We start from the raw sequence: 23,205 nt of genomic DNA, 5'->3' as shown, positions 1-23,205 counted from the left end.
TTATCATTTTTTAATATACATTCATTTTCTATACAAGCAAATATTCACTAGTAAAAACATTCCATTACTATCCTCTTTATATCTGTCATTTAACTCGTCAGTCACACTGTCATTCTCATAATAAACTTTGGTTCCACGTTCCCAATCTTTTACAGGATGAAATTGTGGCTAGATTTCTCATGACTAACTGGGGAATCTTTAAGTGTATTAGGAATTTCACTTTTTCGGTTATTTTACTTGAAGCCTGGGAAGGCCTAATTAATGGTAGCTTTTTCTTGTCTTTATCAGATAAAGTTAGCTTCTCTACGTGGGAAAATACATTCTCCTCTTAGAAATTACCATGTTATTGTCAATTCGCAAAGGCAGCTTTTGATAATATTTTTTCCCCAGGGTTTACATACTGTATATTTCAGATCAATATCCTAGGCCAAGTCCGCTGCATTACAAATCTTATAAACACTAGCATTGCATTGACCAATGCACCTATCTTGTAGCTCAACTTCCTCCTCCAACACAATTATTTCCTTCTGCACTTCTTTATGTTATTTCACTAGTAACATATTCAATCTCTTATTTTCATCAACCTAAGCTAACTCTCCACTAGCTATAAAGGGGAAAATAGATACCGAATTTAATAAGAGCAACATGGAAAGAGGAAATAATGCCTAAAGACTGGGAGGAGAGTCTTGTGGTATCTATATTTAAGCAGAAAGATGATGTCATGGAGTGCAGTAACTAGGCCAATAGGGGAATTAAACCAATAGAGCAGGGTTTAAAAGTTTTTGAGATAGTACTAGATGAGAGATTGTGGAGATTTGGAAACAGCAGTATGGATTCATGAGGAGAGGGACTGTGGGTGCCATCTTTATAGTGAGGCAGCTACAGGAAAAGAGGCTAGTGGGAAACCAGCTCTTAGATACTTTTGTATGATAGAATACCAAGAGAATTAATGTTTTGATGCTTGAAGTAGAGGAAAGTCTTGGAAAAGGTTAGAACGGTAGAGATGAAGTAAAAAAGAACAAGGACTAAAGTAATGACAGCCCCTGGGCTTATAGTATTCTGCTTTTCCAACTAGGGTTGTAGCTTAGCAATTAATAATAATAATAATAATAATAATAATAATAATAATAATAATAATAATAATAATAATAATAATAATAATAATAATAATAATAATAATAATAATAATAATAATAATAATAATAATAATAATAATAATAATAATAAAAATAAAAAGCTGTTGGGAAACGGAAACCTCTAAAATTAGTATTGAATTACACCAGAGGTCAGCATTAAACCCGATTTTATTTGTCCCGGTCTTGGATGTGTCATTGAGATTATAAATAAAGAGTTGGAGTTACTTTATGAAGATCATTTGGTGATTACCGCTGAAAATGAGGGACCCTTACAGTACACAGAATGGTTTCACCGTGGCAAAGAGACTCTGCAGAGGCAGAGGGTGGTTTAAGCCTTGAGGGTAACTGTAGGCAAAGGAACGTAGGGACAGGATAGCCATGCATGAAAATATGGCTCGGTTGACAGGAGAAACAAAGATACTTTGGATCTATTACAAGACAGAAAGGAGGATGTGAGACAGAAGTTGAGAATGGGATAAATTCAGCCTGGGGTAAGTGGAGGGAAGTAGCAAGGGTGGTATGTGATAATAATATGGGACAATGGAGCTGAAAGTCAAGATATATAGCTCAGTAATAAGACTAGTGTTAATGCATGGATCGGAAAAAATGTGCATTTCATTACTTGAAAGATTGGGAATGATCAAATAAGATGAACGGTAGGTGTAATAATGATTACAGAAGTGATAAGAGCGTCACGACTGAGATGGTGTGGACACGTGTTAAGGATGGATGGTGGGAAGGGAGCATGCATGGCTTGGGTGGTTCCTGTTTAGGTGGGAGAGAGGTAGGAAGAGAATTATAGATGACGAGATAAGATGAAGGATGATATGGAGAAAAGAGTTTTGGTGGAAGAGGATGCCTTTGATAGATGTCATTTGAGAGGGGAGAGGGTACATCAGACAACCGACCCCCCTTAATGTAGGGATAACGGTAGGAAAGAACTTAAGAGGATATTCATAATCTACATACTGGGATATTTTCTCTTCATAGAGGTAAATTAGCATATGTAAAATAGTACATATAAATAAGCTTATGTTAAATGTCAATGGGGAAAATCATCACAAAGCAATTATACCGTTGATCTGGTCACGTTTAATCTTGTAGATAGCGTCTCCCGACTCTCCCAAGACGCACACTTACGTAATCAGTACGAAACACCAAGGAAAACTGAACATCAAGTACAGAAAACGCATTTTAGGGTGACTAGTACATTTTATAAATTTAGTTCCATCACTATATCCCTGTCTACATAGATTTTAGGTAACACTAGAATTGTAGTACAATAAAACAATAGCCTAAATATATCATAATTACTAAATTTAATAGCAATATATTTGCCTAGGTCAAACATAGTGTTATTGGATTATTTATTTATCTAAGAAAATCTTCCATCATCGAAACAGAAGACCGGGGATTGGGAAAAAGAAAAGAAAAGAAAAAAAAAAAAACAAGTAAATCTATGCATGTTTCATATTATTTAGAACTTAGTTTATGAAATTTTGATCCCAAAGAGACAATGATGCAAATTTGTTCTTGATTAATGAAGTCATTACTAAACTTTCCAAATTACTAGAAATGGGGAGAATATCTTGATTATATTTATTTTCTTGCATCTATGATATGAAACATTACTGATTTACCAATTGACGAGGTCATAGAATATATTTAGCCGTATTAGAAGAGCATGAGCGTGTTTAAAAAATCATATGATTATCACATCAAGACATAACTTTACGATAACCATATTATTAAAAAATCAGTCACATGAAATCCTATGTCTTCTTTATGAACTATATATTTGTCACATCCAAGAATGATATTAGTTTCTGTGAGGAGTGCCTTGTGTGGATGAGGTCATGGTGAGAGGCAGATGGAGATGGTTTGGGCATGCTCTTCACATTCCCCAAGAGAGATTAGTTCACCAAACTTTCAACTGGACTCTACAAGGTATTAGAAGAGTTAGAAGACCCAGCTCTACATGGCTGAGGAATATGAAGCGTGAAGTAGTAGATGATGAATGGCGAAGTGTTGATTTAAAAGCTCAAGATAGAGATGACTATCGAAATCTAACTGAGGCCCTTTGCGTCAATAGGCGTAGGAGGAGATAATGATGATGACGAACGTTACAAATTGTATTTTGAAAATATGTGTGAGATAGAATTCACTCAGTAAATGATAAGCTGGAAACAGGATTTTGATTTTTCTATTATAACATTGTTGAATAATATTCATAGTTATAAAATGTAATATATGGTATAAGAAAGGGGAACAAGATGAACAATGCCTACACTGTTCACTGCTTCAATGATTTTTCATCCTTTTAATTATTATTATTATTATTATTATTATTATTATTATTATTATTATTATTATTATTATTACAAGTCAAGCTGCAAACGCAGAATAAAAATCCTAATATGTATCTATAAACTCTAGGCATAATCTTCTATTTAAGCTTGTTCCCCCCCCCAAAAAAAAAAAGAGAGAGAGAGAGAGAGAGAGAGAGAGAGAGAGAGAGAGAGAGAGAGAGAGAGAGAGAGAGAGAGAGAGAGAGAGAGAGAGAGAGAGAGAAAGAGAAAGCACTAATTTACTAAAAGGTCTGCTTGCGTTTAGAGATATTGTATTGATACCAGAGACTAAACATTAATTTCTGAGAATCCATTTTTAAGTTCCAAAATATCTGTATAAATTTTCAACTCTTTTATTTTTTCTTGTCGAATTTCTCAAACTCTTTCCTTAAAAGAATAGTATAGGGAAGGCCAATCATTTGGTTTTTTTTTTTATATATTTGGATACAATCTTTATATAATAATTCGTTATCTTCAAAATCGTTCATTTAATTTTTTGAAATATGGGGTAATTAAAGGATTACGTAAAAATAATGAAAAAATATTCAGCCCGGTAGATAAATTCGTGATTTTTTTTATATTCTTATCATATATTAATATCTTTAATAATTAAAAAGGACCATTTCCTTGTGAGAAAATATCATATGTTTAGAGATTCGGTTTATTCTAATTTTGTACTTTCATTTTATAATTATGATCACGTTTTCACCACAATCTGTACAAAATTATATATAAAAAAATATAAACCGAATCATCACCATTTCATTTCTAAAGGTGGTATACTGTATACTATTCCAATAAATTTAGATTGTTTTAATCTTTATGTCTCATCTTTATTTTATTATTACGTTTTCTTAACATTCAGTAAAAAAATATATATTACTGAAGGAAAAAAAAATGAATCAGCACCATTTCATTTCTAAAGGTGGTATACTGTATACTATTCCAAGACATTCAGATTGTTTTAATCTTTATTTCTCATCTTTATTTTATTATTACGTTAATTAACATTCAGTAATAATTATATATTGAAAAAAAAAAATAGAATCAACATTTCACCTTAAAAGGTGGAATAATAAAGAGAAACGTCGTGCTTCCTGGTATGGACCAGAAAAGGTGGCAATTTGCTTTGTTGTCAGGGTTGCCAATCGTACGATAATTATAGTACGTGTACGATTATTTTGGGTCCGGTACGATGTACGATACATACCTAAGGTATAAACAATGTAGGTGTGTGTGGGTTTAATTAAACAATTATACTAAAATCTTTTGAAATAAGTCAATCATGTAACACCCTAATAATTATATTGAAACTGTGTACGATAATTTTGGTTGAAAAACGACAATTTTAAGGCTCATGTACGATAATTCAGTCGAAATAATCTGGCAACCCTGTTTGTTGTGTTCTCGGTAGAGAAGACACTCGTCGACCCAATTCTCTTATATGACGTCGGCATTTATATTATTATAACTTTTATTTCGTTTGGAAAAGCTAGTTTTTTGCGACATGAAGGTAAGATAGTTACTGAAAATTTTCGTTCTTTTGTTATTTTGTTCTTAAATAAAGGAGATACGAGCTTGAGTTTAATCGGTGACTGATGGCAGCTTAGTCAGGATTTTGATTCGATATGGCCGAAAATTTTAGACATTCACCGTTAGACTCCGAATGCTAAACCTCACTTGGCCAATAATAATCTTTATTTACTGAAAGTTTAAGAAATAAGATAGTTTATTGTTCTCTAACGCTATATTTCTAAAGTTTTAACAATGCTTACGGTAGACCACCCCACACTGGCTAGTCAGCGTCCCTCGTTATTTCAAATATAGTTTTGACATTGGGCTGGTTCATATTTCATACTTAATGTGCCATAATAATCTAGGATTTAACCTAGGCTATTTTCGAATTAACCTAGTTAGGCTATGTTAGAGCCAGCCAAGATAGGCCATTTTAGAGGTAGCCAAAATAGGCAATTTTGGAGGTAGCCTAGATTGGCTGTTTTAGAGCCAGCCAAGATTGAATAATTTTGTGCTAGCTTAGATTGGCTATTTGAGAGCTAGTCTAGATTGGGTATCTTAAAGCTAGCCTGGATAATATATCTTGGAACTAGCCTAGGTAGGCTATTTGAGAGCTAAGTAGCCTAAGTAATCTTATTACTTATGTGAAAATTATAACTCATTTTTTAGTTTTGGAACCTTTGTAGGTAGGCGAACTAGGCCTCTGCATGCATATAAAATGGAGTTTTCCTTCCCATATTCTAGGGAGTCCTTTCCAGCTGTGTACGTCGTCGACCACATTTTATTAAGTGTATTTATCCGTCATGTTGGTTCAGCAGACTAAAACTAGTTATTTTTTTCGTCTATATTTTGTCGTGGCTTGCTTCATTCAGAATTTAATGTTATCTCATTACTTGTTTGTTCTGTGTGCCATAGTAAAGATGTAAATTGTTTTTAAAATTCATGATTTTTAATTAATACCTTTGTACTTTAGTTAGACCATATACCGTATTTTAAAAGAATCATTAGTTCCAGATTAATCATCGGATATGTGCCGCACGTGTGTCACACACGCTCGTACACTGTAATGGTATTTCTTTTTTTTTTTATATTGCCGTTATTACACTCCCTCGCACTGATAACTGATGAAAATGTATTGTTATTTAACGTAATCATAAAGGATAAAAGGGAGAAAAACATGGTGATTTATTCAAGCAATGATCTGGTTATCCTGCTCTCGAGAAATGCATCGCGGTCGTCCTTTTCTAGGCCGATTGTCGAGGTTTGCATTCCTTGTCCGCCTTATACCGTACTATATTTAAGAATGAATATAATTAGAAATTTATCTTGGTAAATGTCATAACCTTTAGGGATAACCAAATTGCAACTTAGAAGGTAGAAAAAAATAACAATGTTTAGATTGTATTAGTGGTTTATGAAGAGCTCATATATTTTAATCTTGATTGTTTACACCAGAAATCTGATGTTGTTTCTTTATTTTCCATGAATTTTTTAATCCCAGATTGTGTGTAAAATGTAATGTATGCGATATTTCAAAGGGATTTATTATTTGCTGTAAAGTTGTAAGGCTCTTTTCAAAAGATTATTTCACAATAATGTAGTTTAGAATGACATTGAAGTCACATTTTAATACTGACTTTCCCAAAGTTTTCATTACAATTTCTAAAACATTGTTTAGGTCATATACTTTGGTTATAAAAAAAAAATTCTTTTATTTGTAACTGCCTTTCTATCAAAGAATAATAAATTCTGAATTCTTAGTCATTAGGTTTTGGAAACAATGTACTGTACATAGGTTGACATTCTGAAGTGTCAGACCCACTAAAATATTTTACCTAAGAATCTTAAAAATGAGAATTTATAATCCAATTCTTTACACATTTGTTTATTTCGTTTTCATAGGCTGGTGCATATGAGTACGAAGATGATGAGAAAGTTATTGCCAACAAGAAGAGCAACGGCCTGCCGATATGGGGGAACGAGAAGTCCATGAATCTTAATCCTCTGATATTGACAAATATTCAGTCGTCACAATATTTCAAAGGTACGTAGAGCAGTGTTTGCTCTTGTCATTTAGACACTTGGTCTTTAAGTAGGTTTTGGTTATTTGTATCTTTGTAAAGTGTAACATTATTATCTCAGCGAAAGAGAAAACGTAACCCTCTGTCATCATCTTTTTTGTCTTTGACAGTAGCATACATTTAGATGATACTTTTGAAATTCTCACCGGGAAGTATTTTTGCTCTGTGGAGAAAACTTCCCGATTTGCAACTTTTTGAAATTCTCACCAGGAAGTATTCTTGCATCTTGAAGGAGAAAACTCCCTGATTTATAAAATCTAAAAGAAAAGGGCCATCTCCCATATTAATGACACTTGGGGGAGGGAAGATGGAGGCCTGTTAAGGTTCACATTGGCTAGTGAGACTAATGTAATCTGTAATGTCTCTTGGCCTTGCTGTGTAAGAGCTGACACCAAAGGAACTGTATCAGTGAAAGACCTCCTGTTTACTAGTAATTATAGGTGATACATCTACAAAATAATGCACAAAAGGGTCGTCTCCTTTGGGTATCAGATTTCTGGAAAACTCTGTTAAGGAAGAATCGTAAAGAGAAAGATGAGTAGTCGGGATGGAATGCTTCTGCATCTTGCTCTCACCAGAAGAGGCAGCAGAAGTGGAACAATCCCTCTTAGCTTTCTTCCTGTGATTATTGTATTTCTTCCATTGAAAGGGTGGCCAATCCCAAGACTGGATCTACCTCCACTCAGCTTATGAAGGTGCCACAAGGAGTACATTTAAGACAAGGCAGGTTTTCATATTCTCTTGAGAAACACAATCACATATGCATTGGAAGTAAAGAAAAAGCATACGGCGAACCTTAGTACGGACAGCGGTAGAATCCGGCGTCTGGCTGGAAAGACGACCAAGATTTAAGTAATGTGCTTCCCCTGACTAAGTTTCTGCCCTGCTAGGGTGGGATGCAGACAACCATACAATACAAACAGAATACTATGATTTTTTTAATTCTGGTCTCAGCCAAACGGCAATGGAATAAACTCGTTTAAATGATGAGGGTTTGTTTTTCACGTAGAAAATATGTTTGTAAATTAAAAAAAGGAAAATTTTATGGCCAAATTATAATAATAATGATGATTATTATTATTACTATCATTATTAGTGGTAGTGGTAGTAGTATACTGTATTTCTAACAAATGATTTAGCCAATCCACTGAACACATTCTGAACTCATTTATTTGGCCATCACTTGCCATCATAATGGCATGGAAACACATGAAAGTGAGGATTGTTGACGTCTTGGTACTCGTCTGAAAGATTAGACGAGCTGCTCGGACCCCACCATAACCTTTTTAGATTGAAAGTTTACCAATCACTAATTTTGTATATATATATATATATATATATATATATTATATATATATATATATATATATATATATATATATATATATATATATATATATATATATGAAATTGATTATTGTTTACCCATTTAATAATTTTTAGAGAGTTTACTTTCCTGTTTCTGTTTGCAGTGAATCTATATCAGCTGAAGACCTACCACGAAGTTATTGATGAGATTTACTATAATGTGAGTCACTTGGAACCTTGGGAGAAAGGCAGTCGTAAAACCTCAGGACAAACTGGCATGTGTGGTGGGGTAAGTGATCTTCTTCATTTGTAGAGAATCACAAAATGTAATGCTTTTAACCTTCGCTCAAAATTTTGTTTCATAGCATAATGAGAGTAAATATTTGGTATTCTATTGCACTGTTTATGATTGTAAATAACTCTTGACAGTACACCTTAGCAAAATTGCTCAATATTTTGTTTTTTTTCAGAGATAGACATTTCTGCAGTTGACTTGTAGATTTAAACCTTGAACCCAGAAATTTATATAAATCACAGTCAATGTATGTGTTAGTGTTAAGTGAATAGTATAAAAAGGCTAAAATATATAAGTTTTTAAGCAGATGGCTTCAAATGTTTTGTAAGGCTATTCATCGATAAAAACATGTGTCAATTTACGTACTAGATATAGAATTTGATGAAGGTAATGGAAGTTTTTAATTAAGTTACTTATCATTTAGTTTGGTGTACATGGTATTATTTCTGTTGTCATTTTTCCAGTTACAAATTTGAGGTATGTTATCTTTGTTTTAATTTCTATTCTGTGTACAGGTGTTTGAGGTGTGATTTACTGTTTTGCGTTTCTGTATTATTATTATTATTATTATTACTATCCAAGCTACAACCCTAGTTGGAAAAGCAAGATGCTATAAGCCCAGGGGCTCCAACAGGGAAAAATAGCCCAGTGAGGAAAGGAAATAAGTCACAGATGTTGTGTTGCACTTAATCTAGAGTGAATTAATTGTTTGTAACTATTTCAGGTAAGAGGTGTTGGAGCTGGAGGTATTGTGTCTACAGCGTTTTGCATTTTGTATAAGCTGTACACACTTCGTTTGTCCCGGAAGCAAGTTACCGGCCTCCTGAATCACGGAGATTCACCATATATTCGAGGACTAGGATTTATGTATATCAGGTGTGTATAAAGTAATTTCATGTTTTGAGATTTGTTAACCAGTCACTTGTTAGCTATTAATGAAAGTAAAGTGTTCATTGTGCCACAGCCTCTAAAGGTCATATGTGATCAGTAAAAGTTTTGATTTCTCCTTTTCAAGGTACACTCAGCCACCAGCCGATTTGTGGGATTGGTTTGAGCCCTACTTAGATGATGAGGAGGTAAGTGTCCTCGCCACCACCAGTGCCCTATCCCTTCCCTCCTTACTTCCTATCCTTTTTTCGTAAATCTATATTTAGGAATTATGTCGTGTAATGGTACAGCGCCAAAGCTAGTGTTAGATCATCTACTGATGCCAATTCTGGAGACAGGAATCTGGGCATGTTGATGTCCATTTGAAGAAGAGATGTTGCTGCATTGGACTTTGAGATAATTAGGGGTGTTTAGCAATGAAAGAAATTTGACAATTGATACTTGAGCATCAACAGGGTGCTTTACATTTGGAGATGGTTAGATTTGTTATTGTATAATGCAAATAACAGCATTCTCTGGATGTTCATGCTACTAATGCATTTCTTTTGGGAAACTATTGTGTTGGAAAGGAGCAAGGTTGTGGTTGGAATATACGAAGGTCATGTAAACAGGCCTTGAGGGTATGAAATAAGGACACTGGAATTGGAATTACACAATGTAGTGTGTGCCGGTGTAAATGAAATGATGTTCTTTATTTATCAAATCTCAACAGAGTTTGTAGCCACAATTATTTCTTTGTTTATTCAGTTACTAATCCAAAGTTTAAAAAGATGATTGATGAAAATATTCAGGAAATGATATGCCTTATAAAACAAAATGATTCCCTGATAAGTGAGCCATAAGGTATAAAGCAGTAACTAAAGTACACTGAAGTCCACTTAAGTGTCCTTAATAACTTTCACGTAAATCTTTTATTTTGCTTACTTGCTTTGCACTTCTCTCATACATTAAAATCTGTTTTAGATTTCTGTTTGTCATGTGTCCATGCTCTCCTTCAATTTTACTTCCCGTAGGACTTCTATTTGCCGGCAGTTCAGAAGAGGTTTGCTTTTGTGTCATATGATCATTAAAATATTTTCATCAGCTTTTTCCTTAACATCTTGTGCATCATAATGAGTTTGCTTCACTCGTCTGTTTATCACTTGTCGCTATTGATGCTTTTATATTTACAGTACAATGTGTGTATATGATTGCCCCTCTCATGGTTCCATCAAACTCTTGGTCTACAAGATGTGAATACAGTTTCTAACAATTTTAACATCATTTTCATTAGGTACTGTCATGTACGATATGAACTTCGTAATACATTCTGATCTTGAAGTTAAGAATTTTGCTGTCAACATCATCTAATTTCCAATTTAATTCTAGGGGCCAAAGCTCAACGACAAAGATAATTTTATTAATCATAAATTTTGGCTGTACCCTCAAGCAAGATAACTCGAACCCAAGAAAGTGGTACCAAGGCCATGACACTACCCAAGAATAGAGAACAATGGTTTTTTTTTTATGAGTGTCCTACCCCTAGAAGATCGGCTTACCTTAGTTAAAGAGTCTTTTACTCTTACCAAGTGGAAAGTAGCCTCTGAACAACTACAGTAAAGTAGTTAACCCCTGAGTGAAGAAGAATTTTTTTGGTTATGTTAGTGTTAACAGGTGTATGAGAAGAGAGGTGAATATGTGAAGAATTGGCCAGGCTAATTGATGTATTTGCAGGCAAAGAAAAAATGAGCTGTAACCAGAGAGGAATCTGATATAATACTATCTAGCCAGTCAAAGGACCCAATAACGCTAGTATCTCTTGCATGGACTTTTTTTTTTTGTCATGCTATAAGGACTATTTGTTATTTTTCTCTTTGGTAATTATTCATCTCAAACATTTTGCTCTGTCTTTTCCCCAATTCTTTCTCCAATAAACTCATTTTCATTTTAATATCATTGAAAAGCCTATTTTTAAATATTAAACTTAGCCGGTGAATATATAATAGCTGACGTCTCGGACGGCTCGACAGAAACACAAAAACTCGCGAGCGATCGCCATGAAGGTTGCGGGTGTGCCCACCAGCGCCAACTATTGGCCAGATACCGCATAAACAGTGATACCTCGGTAGTCGAACGACTCTATACTCGAACAATTCGGAGTTCGACCAAAATTTTCGAGAAATTTTTGCTGCGGTGCTCGACCAAAAATTCGGTACTCGACCAGCCGAACACGTGACGACCGCATGGGCTTTGTGATGATCGCGCCATCTCGGCCACTCTCGCTTGTTCGGGAAGCATCAGTTCTCTCGAGAGCGTCACTCAGACAACGCGCGATCAGCATTCGTTGTGATTTAGTGATTTTCAGTGCTTTTAATTGCTTTTTTAGCTTTCATAATGAGTCCCAAGAAAGTAATGAGTGTTAAGGGGAAGGAGAAGAGGAAAACAGTGCGAACAACGATCGAGTTGAAGAAGGAAATTATAGCGAAATATGAGAATGGTGTACGAGTGTCCGATTTAGCGGTAGAATACGGAATGGCGAAGTCGACCATTTCTACGTTTTTAAAGCATAAAGAAATGATTAAGAAGGCGAATGTTGCAACGGGAGTTACGGCGGTAACTAAGCAAAGGCCACAAGTGATTGAGGAGATGGAAAAGTTGCTTTTAATATTTATTAAAGAAAAACAGTTGGCCGGGGAAAGTGTTAGTGAAGCGTTCATTTGTGAAAAAGCGTTGCATATCTATGAAGAATTAGTGAAGAAAAGTCCGAGTACCAGTGAAAGTGATTCATTTACATTTAAAGCGAGCAGGGGTTGGTTTGAAAAGTTTCGTAATAGAACAGGTATTCATCGTGTTACTAGGCATGGGGAGGCAGCTAGTTCGGATCAAATTGCAGCCGATAAATACGTGGGGGAATTCGATCGGTACATAAATGAACAAAATTTGATCGCACAACAAGTCTTTAATTGTGATGAGACTGGGTTATTTTGGAAGAAAATGCCAGCCAATACGTACATTACCAAGGACGAGACGAAGATGCCAGGTCACAAGCCAATGAAAGATAGGCTAACATTGTTGCTGTGTGCAAATGCAAGTGGCGATTGCAAGATCAAACCCTTGTTAGTGTACCACTCGGACAACCCCCGGGTGTTCAAACGAAATAATATTTGTAAAAGTGCACTACCAGTTATGTGGCGCTCGAACACTAAATCTTGGGTCACAAGACAATTCTTTACTGAGTGGATAAACGAAGTGTTTGCCCCCCAGGTTAAGGCTTACCTCATTGAAAAGAGCTTGCCAATGAAATGTCTTCTGGTTATGGACAATGCTCCTGCACATCCTCCAGGTCTCGAGGATGACTTGAAAGAAGAATACAGCTTTATCAAAATCAAATTCTTGCCCCCCAATACTACTCCCATACTCCAGCCCATGGACCAACAGGTCATTTCAAACTTCAAAAAACTCTATACCAAGGCCCTTTTCAGAAAGTGTTTTGAAGTGACCAGTGACACGAAGTTGACCCTAAAGGAATTCTGGAAGGAACACTTCAGCATCCTCAACTCTGTTAACATGATTGACCAAGCTTGGCGAGGTGTGACCTATAGGACATTGAACTCTGCCTGGCGTAAGCTGTGGCCATCATGTGTCACAGAGAGGGAGTTTGAAGGTTTCCAACCAGAGGCGGGTCCAAGCACTGCTACCCCTGTAATTTCTGATGACACTGATGTCGTTGAGGAAATTGTTGTCATGGGCAGGAGTTTGGGGCTTGAGGTCGACAAGGATGATATTGATGAGCTTGTAGAAAGCCATTCTACCGAGTTGACTGTGGAGGAATTGTTGCACCTGCAACAACAACAGCAGCAGGATCTGATTGTGGAGCAGGAATCTTCAGAAGAGGATGAGGTAAGGGAGGATGTTCCAAGTTCTCTCATCAATGAAATTTGTTCCAAGTGGGCAGATGTGCAGGCTTTTGCTGAAAAATACCACCCAGAAATTGCAGTAGCAAACCGGGCAGTGCATATGTTTAATGATAGTGTCATGTATCATTTTCGAAAAATACTGCAGAGGAGGAAGAAACAATTAACAATAGACCAGTTTTTCACAAAAGAAAAGAAAGCTGCTACATCAAAGCCTGTTTCTCCTCCAAAGAAGAGACAAAGAAGAGAAGAAACCCCTGAAATAGATCTGCCCACCCTTTCATTGGAGAGAGAAATAACTCCTGAAGGAGAACTACCCCGCCACATCATGGAAGGGGACTCTCCTTCCAAGCAGTAACCTCCCCCTTCCATCCTCTCCACATCCATCCCTGTATGCCATCGAACCGCTGCTCAAAGGTATGTTCACTACAGTACAGAAAATGGTTTAAAATTGTTTTATTTTAGTACAGTAAATGGTTTAAAATTGTTTTATAGGATTTTCTGACCAATTTCATACACATTTAGATAATTATTGTTGTTTAGGTACACGTTTTATTAATATTTTGGGCCTGTTCGAGTGCTTGGGAACGGAATAGAATATATACCATTATTTCTTATGGGGAAAAAAAATTCGGTACTCGAACAAATCGGAGGTCGAACACGGATCTCGAACGGATTATGGTCGAGTACCGAGGTATCACTCCTACATGTAAACAGCTCCAGTTCTTCTCTGTCGGTCTTGTCGACAAGTTGATTCCATTACTCGCTGTTGACCTGGAGTTTTTCGTCATTCTTGGTGAAGTACTTCTTTTTGGTTTTGAGCTTTCGCAGTGCAGGTGTTTTTATCTTCAATTAAAACTCTTGAACCCTTTTTTGGATAGATTTTATTGTTGATGACTTTGGATTGTTTTTGGATTTTCTTTGACTTTTCAAAATGGCTGACCCTTCTCCGATTCCTAAATTTCGTAAATGTAATGCTAGGGATTGTAATAAACGTCTTCCAAAGGCCTCTCTCGACCCACATACCGTGTGTTCTAATTGCCGGGGTAAAACCTGCCAATTAGGAGATCGGTGTGATGAGTGCGTGGTACTTTCGGAATTCGACTGGCTAGAGTTTGATAAGTATTCTCGTAAGCTTGAGAGAGATAGGGTGAGGAGAAGTTCCTCTAGATCATTAGATTTTTCCTCCTCCCATGCCCCTGAACCTAATCCTTCCCCTGTAGTAGTTGTGCCTGAACCTTCTACTAGCACTCATGAACCTTCCATGCGGGATATGTTGCTTGCCATTCAAGCGTTGGGCGAGGGAGTTGAGTCTTTGGCAATGGACCGTAATCAACTCATGGCGGATGTGAAAGTGTTAAAGTGTCAGAGTGCCACATTAGAAAATCGTGGGGATAAAGTGATTAGTGCGCAAAGTGTTTTTAGTGTTGCGACCGAGGGTTCGTCTGTTCGTGCTTGTCGTTCTCCTAGTCCAAGACCTCTTGCAAGCTCCCATGCACCAGGGAGAAGTAATGTCGTAGGACTTATGGGGACGAGAGGCTCTAACCAACGAACAGACGTTCCCTCTATGGTTTTGGGCGTGTCTCGTCAAGACCGCCCCTACCATAAGACGAGCGAGGCGGTTTTCTCCTCGTCATCCGAAGGCTTCTCGCGAAAGAAACCTTGGAGCAAAGTTTCTAGACCCTGAAAGCGGAAGTCAGTCCCTTCAGGACAAGTCCAGCGTCCTGGCTGTAGCCATTGGGACAGCTCTGACCCTGTGCAGTCATCGGAAGACTGCTCGCCGCCTAAACGAAAGCGTAACACGGGCTCCGAGAGTCTCAGTAAAGGCAATGTTTTGCCATCACAGACGTTACCATCGTCTCGGCCCATACCGACTCCCGTTGATCCTAAATGGGTTGTCCTGCAGGATATGCAGAATAAGCTTACCTCCCTTATGGAGGAGTATACCGTTGAGCAGGTTCACGATGATCCTCGCCGTTACGCTGATCGAGATCCTGGCCTTCAGCCGCCCAAACGAGCCTTTACTCGTCCTGTTGACGTTACAAAGTCACGTCAGTCACGTGACTTGGAGCCTCACTCGATGCAGTCCCGTGTTGACTTTCAGCCGCTTGTTGACGTTCAGCCGCCACCGCATGCTCGTGTTGACGTTCAGGACGTTCGCCAACCAGCTCAGTTGCCTTGTTTTGACGTTGAGCGTCAAGCACCGCAGTCAAGGGTTGTTTTGACTGCTCACTCTAGGCAGTCAAGGCAGTCTCGACTTGACGTCGAGCGTCCTCCCGCTCCTGTTGCTGTTGCTGGTCAGTCCTTTAAGCAGTTACATGACGTAGCGTCCTTGACTGCTACTGATGCTCCTTTGCGTGTGGACTTTGCTTGTCAAGCATTGCCACCACGGCAGGTCTCTTCCTTGCTTGAGACTCATCAATTGTCGGACGAGGTTCCTTCAGATGAGGATGTTGCTGATCCCTTGCCTACTGATAATCCTTTGGACGTTTTATCAGACGTGGAAGAGCCTAAGACTGCGCAACCTTCCATGGATTTTAAGAGAATCATGATGGTTTTTAAGGATCTTTTCCCAGATCATTTTGTTACTGCTGCTCCTTGTTCGCCTCCGTCTGAGTTTGCGCTAGGCTTAGCTGCTGCCAAGCCTTCCTTTACTAAGCTTGTGCTTTCTCGCTCTTCTAAGAGGGCTTTACGTCTACTAGGCGACTGGTTGGTTACCAGGAGCAGTTTGGGGAAGACGGCCTTTGCCTTCCCACCTTTTAAACTAGCTTCTAGAGCGAGCGTCTGGTATGACACGGGAGAAGTTCTCGGCTTGGGAGTCCCTGCCTCTGCCCATGGTGACTTCTCAAGCCTCGTAGACTCTCCCTGTCGCCTGGCCATGAGACGCTCTAAAATTTGTTGGTCCTCCTCGGACCTTGACCATCTCCTTAAAGGGGTTTACAGGGCCTTCGAAGTTTTTAACTTTTTAGATTGGTCTCTAGGAGCATTAAGCAGGAAGATCTCGTCTGCTGACCAGGATGTGTCCTTGCTTATTATGTCTTGTATGGACAAAGCCATCCGCGATGGCTCCAATGAGCTCGCCTCCACCTTTACGTCTGGAGTCCTGAAGAAGAGAGAAACCCTTTGCTCTTTCCTTTCAGCAGGAGTTACTCCCTGTCAAAGATCGGAACTTCTCTTTGCTCCCTTATCGGCTGCCTTGTTTCCTCAACAGCTGATCAAGGACATTGCTGCTTCGCTTGTACAGAAGGACACACATGACCTGATGGCTTCTTCTGCTCGCAAGGGAGCTCCTTCTTCATCTTTTGTTGTGAGACCTAGATTCGAGACTCCTGCGTCTAGGTTTATCCCGCCCTTTCGTGGCAGAGCTCCCAGCAGGGGAGGCGCTCGTACCGACGGAAAGAGAGGCAAGAGGAGAGGATCCAAGTCCTCCCGTGGCAGAGTCTGACTGCCCACGTCCTCAGACAGCGGTAGGGGCCAGACTGAACAACTTCTGGCAGGCCTGGGAGAAGAGGGGTGCAGACCAAGAGTCTGTGTTGTTGCTCAAGGAGGGGTACAAAATACCTTTTGTACGCAGACCTCCTCTAGTAACAGTTCCTCTAGACCTCTCTCCCAGGTATCGAGAGGAGTCAAAGAGACAAGCTCTACATCAACAGGTGTGTCTGTTGCTAGAGAAGGGAGCGGTGGTGAAAGTCTCGGACCTTCAATCACCGGGATTTTACAACCGTCTCTTCCTAGTCCCAAAGCATACGGGAGGTTGGAGGTCAGTGCTGGACGTCAGTGCGCTCAACTTTTTTGTTACGAAAACAAAATTTACGATGGAGACCACGAAGTCCGTCCTAGCAGCGGTTAGAGAGGGAGACTGGATGGTCTCTCTCGACCTGCAGGATGCGTACTTCCACATTCCTATACACCCGGATTCCCAACCGTATCTGAGGTTTGTTTACAGGAATGTGGTGTACCAGTTTCGAGCACTGTGCTTCGGCCTCAGCCCTGCTCCTCTCGTGTTTACGAGGCTCATGAGGAATGTGGCAAAATTCCTTTATTTATCGGGAATTCGAGCCTCCCTGTACTTGGACGACTGGCTTCTCAGAGCATCGTCCAGTCATCGCTGTCTGCAGGACCTACACTGGACGTTGGGTCTGGCAAAGGAGTTGGGACTGTTGGTAAACTTAGAAAAGTCTCAACTGATTCCATCCCAGACGATTCTCTATTTGGGGATGGAGATTCGCAGTCTAGTTTTTCGGGCTTTTCCATCTGCCACCCGAATAGAGCAAGCCCTGCTCAAAGTCCGACTCATGCTGAAGAAAGACCGTTGTTCAGTAAGAAGTGGGATGAGCCTTGTAGGAACTCTGTCATCCCTGGAGCAGTTTGTCTCGCTAGGGAGACTTCACCTTCGCCCTCTCCAGTTCCATCTAGACTCTCACTGGAACAAGAGCAAGACTTTAGAAGCTGTATTGATCCCTGTCTCCGAGCCAGTAAAAGCATGCCTGAACTGGTGGGACAGCAACATAAGTCTGAGAGAGGGTCTGTCCCTGGCAGTCAAGAACCCAAACCACGTGTTGTTCTCAGACGCGGCGGATTTGGGTTGGGGTGCGACTCTGGACGGTCGGGAATGTTCGGGTCTTTGGACGTCGGTTCAGAAGAGCATGCACATCAACGGCAAGGAGCTATTAGCGGTCCACTTGGCCTTGATGAGTTTCGAGAGCATTCTTCGAAACAAAGTGGTAGAGGTCAATTCAGACAACACCACAGCTTTGGCGTACATCTCCAAGCAAGGAGGCACTCACTCCTACACGCTGTTCGTGATCGCAAGGGACCTCCTCATCTGGTCAAAAAATCGAGGCATCTCCCTGTTGACAAGGTTCATCCAGGGGGACTTGAACGTCTTGGCAGACTGTCTCAGTCGGAGAGGTCAGGTGATACCCACGGAATGGACCCTCCACAAGGACATGTGCAAGAGTCTTTGGGCGACTTGGGGTCAACCCTCCATAGACCTCTTTGCCACCTCGTTGACCAAAAGGCTCCCGACCTATTGCTCGCCAGTCCCAGATCCAGAGGCGACCCACATAGACGCATTTCTACTGGACTGGTCTCACCTGGACTTGTACGCATTCCCACCGTTCAAGATCGTCAACAAGGTACTGCAGAAGTTCGCCTCTCACGAAGAGACAAGGTTGACGTTGGTTGCTCCCCTCTGGCCCGCGAGAGAGTGGTTCACAGAGGTACTTCAATGGCTGGTAGACGTTCCAAGGAGTCTTCCTCTAAGGATAGATCTCTTACGGCAGCCCCACGTAAGGGATCTTCATCAAAGCCTCCCCGCGCTTCGTCTGACTGCCTTCAGACTATCGAAAGACTCTCAAGAGCTCGAGGCTTTTCGAAGGAGGCAGCCAGAGCGATTGCGAGAGCTAGAAGAGCTTCTACCATCAAAGTATACCAGTCGAAGTGGGAAGTCTTTAGAGACTGGTGCAAGTCAGCATCTATTTCCTCTTCCAGTACCTCTGTAGCCCAAATCGCAGATTTTCTCCTACATCTGAGAAATGTTCGCTTCCTCTCAGCACCCACTATTAAGGGCTACAGGAGCATGTTGGCGTCTGTATTCAGACATAGAGGCTTAGATCATTCCAATAATAAAGATCTCCAAGATCTCCTTAAGTCTTTCGAGACCTCTAAGGAGCGTCGTATGGCAACTCCTGGATGGAACTTAGACGTGGTCCTAAGGTTCCTAATGTCCGACAGGTTTGAGCCATTACATTCAGCCTCCCTGAAGGATCTCACCCTCAAGACTCTTTTCTTAGTGTGCTTGGCTTCGGCTAAAAGGGTCAGTGAGATCCATGCCTTCAGTAGGAACATCGGCTTTTCCACAGATAAAGCCACATGTTCACTTCAGCTTGGTTTTTTGGCCAAAAATGAACTGCCTTCTCGTCCTTGGCCTAAGTCATTTGATATACCTTGCCTGTGAGAGAGCGTAGGCAACGAGCTTGAAAGAGTGCTGTGTCCAGTTAGGCTCTGAAGTTTTATTTAGCTTGGACTAAATCCTTCGAGGTGGATCTGAGGCCTTGTGGTGCTCAGTTAAGAAGCCTTCATTGCCTATGTCAAAGAATGCTTTGTCATATTTTATTAGATTTTTAATCCGAGAGGCTCATTCTCACTTGAGTGAAAAAGACCGTTGCTTGCTTAAGGTTAAGACGCACGAAGTAAGAGCTATAGCAACTTCCATGGCCTTTAAGCAAAACAGATCTCTGCGAAGTATTATGGACGCGACCTTTTGGAGAAGCAAGTCGGTATTCGTGTCATTTTACTTAAAAGATGTCCAGACTCTTTATGAGGACTGCTACACACTGGGTCCATTCATTGCAGCGAGTGCAGTAGTGGGTGAGGGTTCTACCACTACATTCCCTTAATTCCAATATCCTTTTAATCTGTCTCTTGAAATGTTTTTAATCTTGTTTTGGGTTGTAAGGAAGGCTAAGAAGCCTTTCGCATCCTGGTTGATTTAGCAGGTGGTCAAATGTCATTTCTTGAGAGCGCCCAGATTAAGGGTTTTGATGAGGTCCTGTTGTATGGGTTGTCGCCCTGGATACTTCAGCTCCTGGGAGTCTTTCAGCATCCTGAGAGGTTGGCTGGGCTTCGTGAGGAAAGCGGACTAACAAGGCAGAGTAATCGTCAGAGTCAGCTTCCTTACCAGGTACCTATATTTATTTGGGTTTTTTAATGATATAACTGTCAAAAACTCTAAGCATATACGCCGTAAACTGTATTGATACTGGTCTCTACCTACCACCATGGGTGTGAATCAACTATTATATATTCACCGGCTAAGTTTAATATTTAAAAATGATATTTTGATTATAAAATAAATTTTTGAATATACTTACCCGGTGAATATATAAATTAAAGGCCCCCCCTTCCTCCCCGATAGAGACCCAGCGGGATGAGAAGAACTGGAGCTGTTTACATGTATATGCGGTATCTGGCCGATAGTTGGCGCTGGTGGGCACACCCGCAACCTTCATGGCGATCGCTCGCGAGTTTTTGTGTTTCTGTCGAGCCGTCCGAGACGTCAGCTATTATATATTCACCAGGTAAGTATATTCAAAAATTTATTTTATAATCAAAATATCATTTTTTACTTCTCTGGTCCTATCTCTTTTGGAGTCACATTGTATATCATCATCCAGCAACCTTGTTATTTATTTATGGCATTATTTAGTTTTACTATCGTTTTTATTTTTTTCTTTAATTTTTGTTGAAGTATAGTGCACTTATCAAGTCATTAGGGTTATTTTGGTATTTAGCAATTTTTTGTGCTACCTCGTGTAAAATATATATACCTGTATATAATCCTAAGGCCCTAGGTTTACAGCAGTAAATTTCGAGTAGGCAGAAGAAATGACAGAGGAGCCATGCTTGTAGAATTTGCTGAGAGAAACAATTTAAATATCTTGAACACCAATTTTTTTTTTAGAAAAAGAACCATAAAAAATGGACATGGAAAAGCTAAATTGAGATTTTATTATTGGTGAAAATGTTAGTTTAGTTAAAGATGTAACAGTGTTAAACTAGTTGAAGTCAAGTGACCATAGAATGGTGAGATGGAAATTTTGTCTAGATCAAAGAAAAGAAAGAGAAAAACTAATTTTAAAACTGCATTCCTTTATTAGTAAAGCTTTCAGTTTTTCTATAAAAATACCTTTCTAACGGGTTATTTTGTGTTTATCATGCATTTCTGACAATTATTATTGCCGCTAAGTACTAGTTAGTTTAAAAAAAATGCAAAAGTCAAGAAAGTTAGACTTAAAGAATTTTTGAACAAGAATCAGATTTCTGTTTTTTCACACTGGTCCAAATGATTCGCTCAAGTGAGATGCAAAACTGAATTAAGGCGGAGTTAGTCAGCTAGGGGGAAGAGATGAAATTGAAAGGGTGGAAGATATAAGGCCTTGGGATACTTACTGACCATTCAGCTACACTGCCTACATTGTCGCAAAAGGCACAATAATTTTAATAGTATAATTGGTTACCATTTGTTCAAGTATTTGTGTGGTGTTCATAGAGCATAACATTGGTGCTGTGTTAAGACTACTAAGAAATTGTGGGCTTGTATTCAAGGTCTTATGCTTACTACGGTTTTGTGCAGTGAGGATGGGAGTTATTATAGCATAAATTTTAATGTTAGCTCTTTTGAAAAATATCTGATAGGTTTTTTTATAGCTCTTGAAAAATATCTGATAGGTTTTTTTATAGTTTTACTTGGTGTTTCTGAATTGATTTCAATTTTTGTAGATTTATCTGGTCCTTTGCAGCAGAGGTTATATTATGCTAACAGGATTAATTTATGCCAGGGTCCCTCTTTTCAAACGAAATCTAAATAGTTGAGCCCTAAAGTAAACCGTGTAAAATGTGCTGTTGACTCTCCTCACTTAGTGGCCCTGTTCTCCAGAGTTGGAAGTATTATTGGGTTTGATTGCTCTAAATCTTATTGCTTGTAGAGACATATTTGGATTGTTCCTTGAGTCCCCCATCTCCTATTGTCCCAAACCTTATCCTTTCCTACATGATCTGGTGGTGGTACGGCAGTGGAACAGCATCCACATACATTACGGTGAGTAAACATCAACTTTTTTGTCTTTTATTGTATTTTGTTGCATGACAAAAAAGGGGGGGTTTCATATTTTATTTTTAGTTCACTAGTTATCATGGACCTAAATGAATTTATGTAATTTTATGGCTTTGATGGTACTTCTTTTATGCATTATACAGTACAGTACTAGTAATATTCAGGCTAGGAATGCTACTCAATATAATACAGCTGTTTGTTGTTGATATGATTTTTCTTGAAATGACTTTAAATGTATAATGCAGTCTCACAGATATTCTTCTGTTGTTTATGAATTCCTTGATGTAAACTTTGAGAATGACTCAAGCTGTTTATTTATGAATTCCTTGATGTTAACTTAGAGAATGACTCAAGCAAAGATTTGATGATTTGTTTCTTAAAAGTTGTGGTCACAGTTGATTCTAAAAGGATAAATTTGAATTGAATTTGCCAAGTAGTTGTTGGGTACAGGGGATTAACCTTGCTGTTCTCTCCAGGATAAGAAGTGTTGGGCGGCTGCCTCGTGAACATCAAGTGACCTCTGGGTTTGACCACTACAGGTTTTTACCCGAGAATTTTATCATGTTAGCTGTACGGAAAAATGCTGGTACATGCAAGGAAACAAACTTGTTATCATTAATAGCTTAGAGTGGTTATTTCCTTTTAGGGATTATTGAAGCTTTCAATATGTAATGTTTTGACATTTGATCATTTTGATAGGCAGATTTCCCTTTAGGCAAATTATTGTTGGATCAGCACAACAATCTTAGGAATAGGTGATAGACCAATTCTGGTACAGTTCATTTTTATATTTTTTTACCTTTTGATAATGTAAGTATAATGAGGGTTGATTATTGTAGAAGTATGCCAAGGGTTGATTCAAATTCTTCTTAGTCAATATATATAGTAGTGTGGTTTTTATATACATATTCAGCTAAGTAATCAGTTCCTCCTTTTCTCCATACTCTATCAGTGTTAACAGTAGCCAGTCTCTTGTTATTTATCGTTACTGTATATTCCTTTTGAGTTTATTCAGCATGTATCAAAGGTTTTATGGCATTATGGTCCATTGTGAGGTTTTCATCATAAGTTTAGAAATACTTTTAGTAATTTTTGTATAACTAAATTTTGTTATCCAAGAATTA

The 23,205-nt window shown here is 38.8% G+C and overlaps 1 protein-coding gene across 2 annotated transcripts in view; it reads left to right on the top strand.

Annotated features, from left to right (window-relative positions):
* Positions 1-4,845: 4,845 nt before the first annotated feature.
* LOC137643933 (pre-mRNA-splicing factor 38B-like) overlaps positions 4,846-23,205 on the top strand; it is a 53,095-nt gene continuing 34,735 nt past the window's right edge. For both annotated transcript variants that reach the window (XM_068376701.1, XM_068376699.1), the window contains exons 1-5: positions 4,846-4,997; positions 6,902-7,043; positions 8,553-8,677; positions 9,408-9,559; positions 9,699-9,759. In XM_068376701.1, coding sequence (XP_068232802.1) covers positions 4,992-4,997; positions 6,902-7,043; positions 8,553-8,677; positions 9,408-9,559; positions 9,699-9,759 — 486 coding nt within the window. In that variant the 5' untranslated portion in view covers positions 4,846-4,991. The remainder of the gene's footprint in view (positions 4,998-6,901; positions 7,044-8,552; positions 8,678-9,407; positions 9,560-9,698; positions 9,760-23,205) is intronic.

The sequence above is a fragment of the Palaemon carinicauda genome, chromosome 7 (genome assembly GCF_036898095.1).
Source record: "Palaemon carinicauda isolate YSFRI2023 chromosome 7, ASM3689809v2, whole genome shotgun sequence".
NCBI lineage: Eukaryota > Metazoa > Arthropoda > Malacostraca > Decapoda > Palaemonidae > Palaemon > Palaemon carinicauda.
The sequence above is the reverse complement of the archived record's forward strand: the minus strand, read 5'-3'. Positions and strand labels throughout refer to the sequence as shown.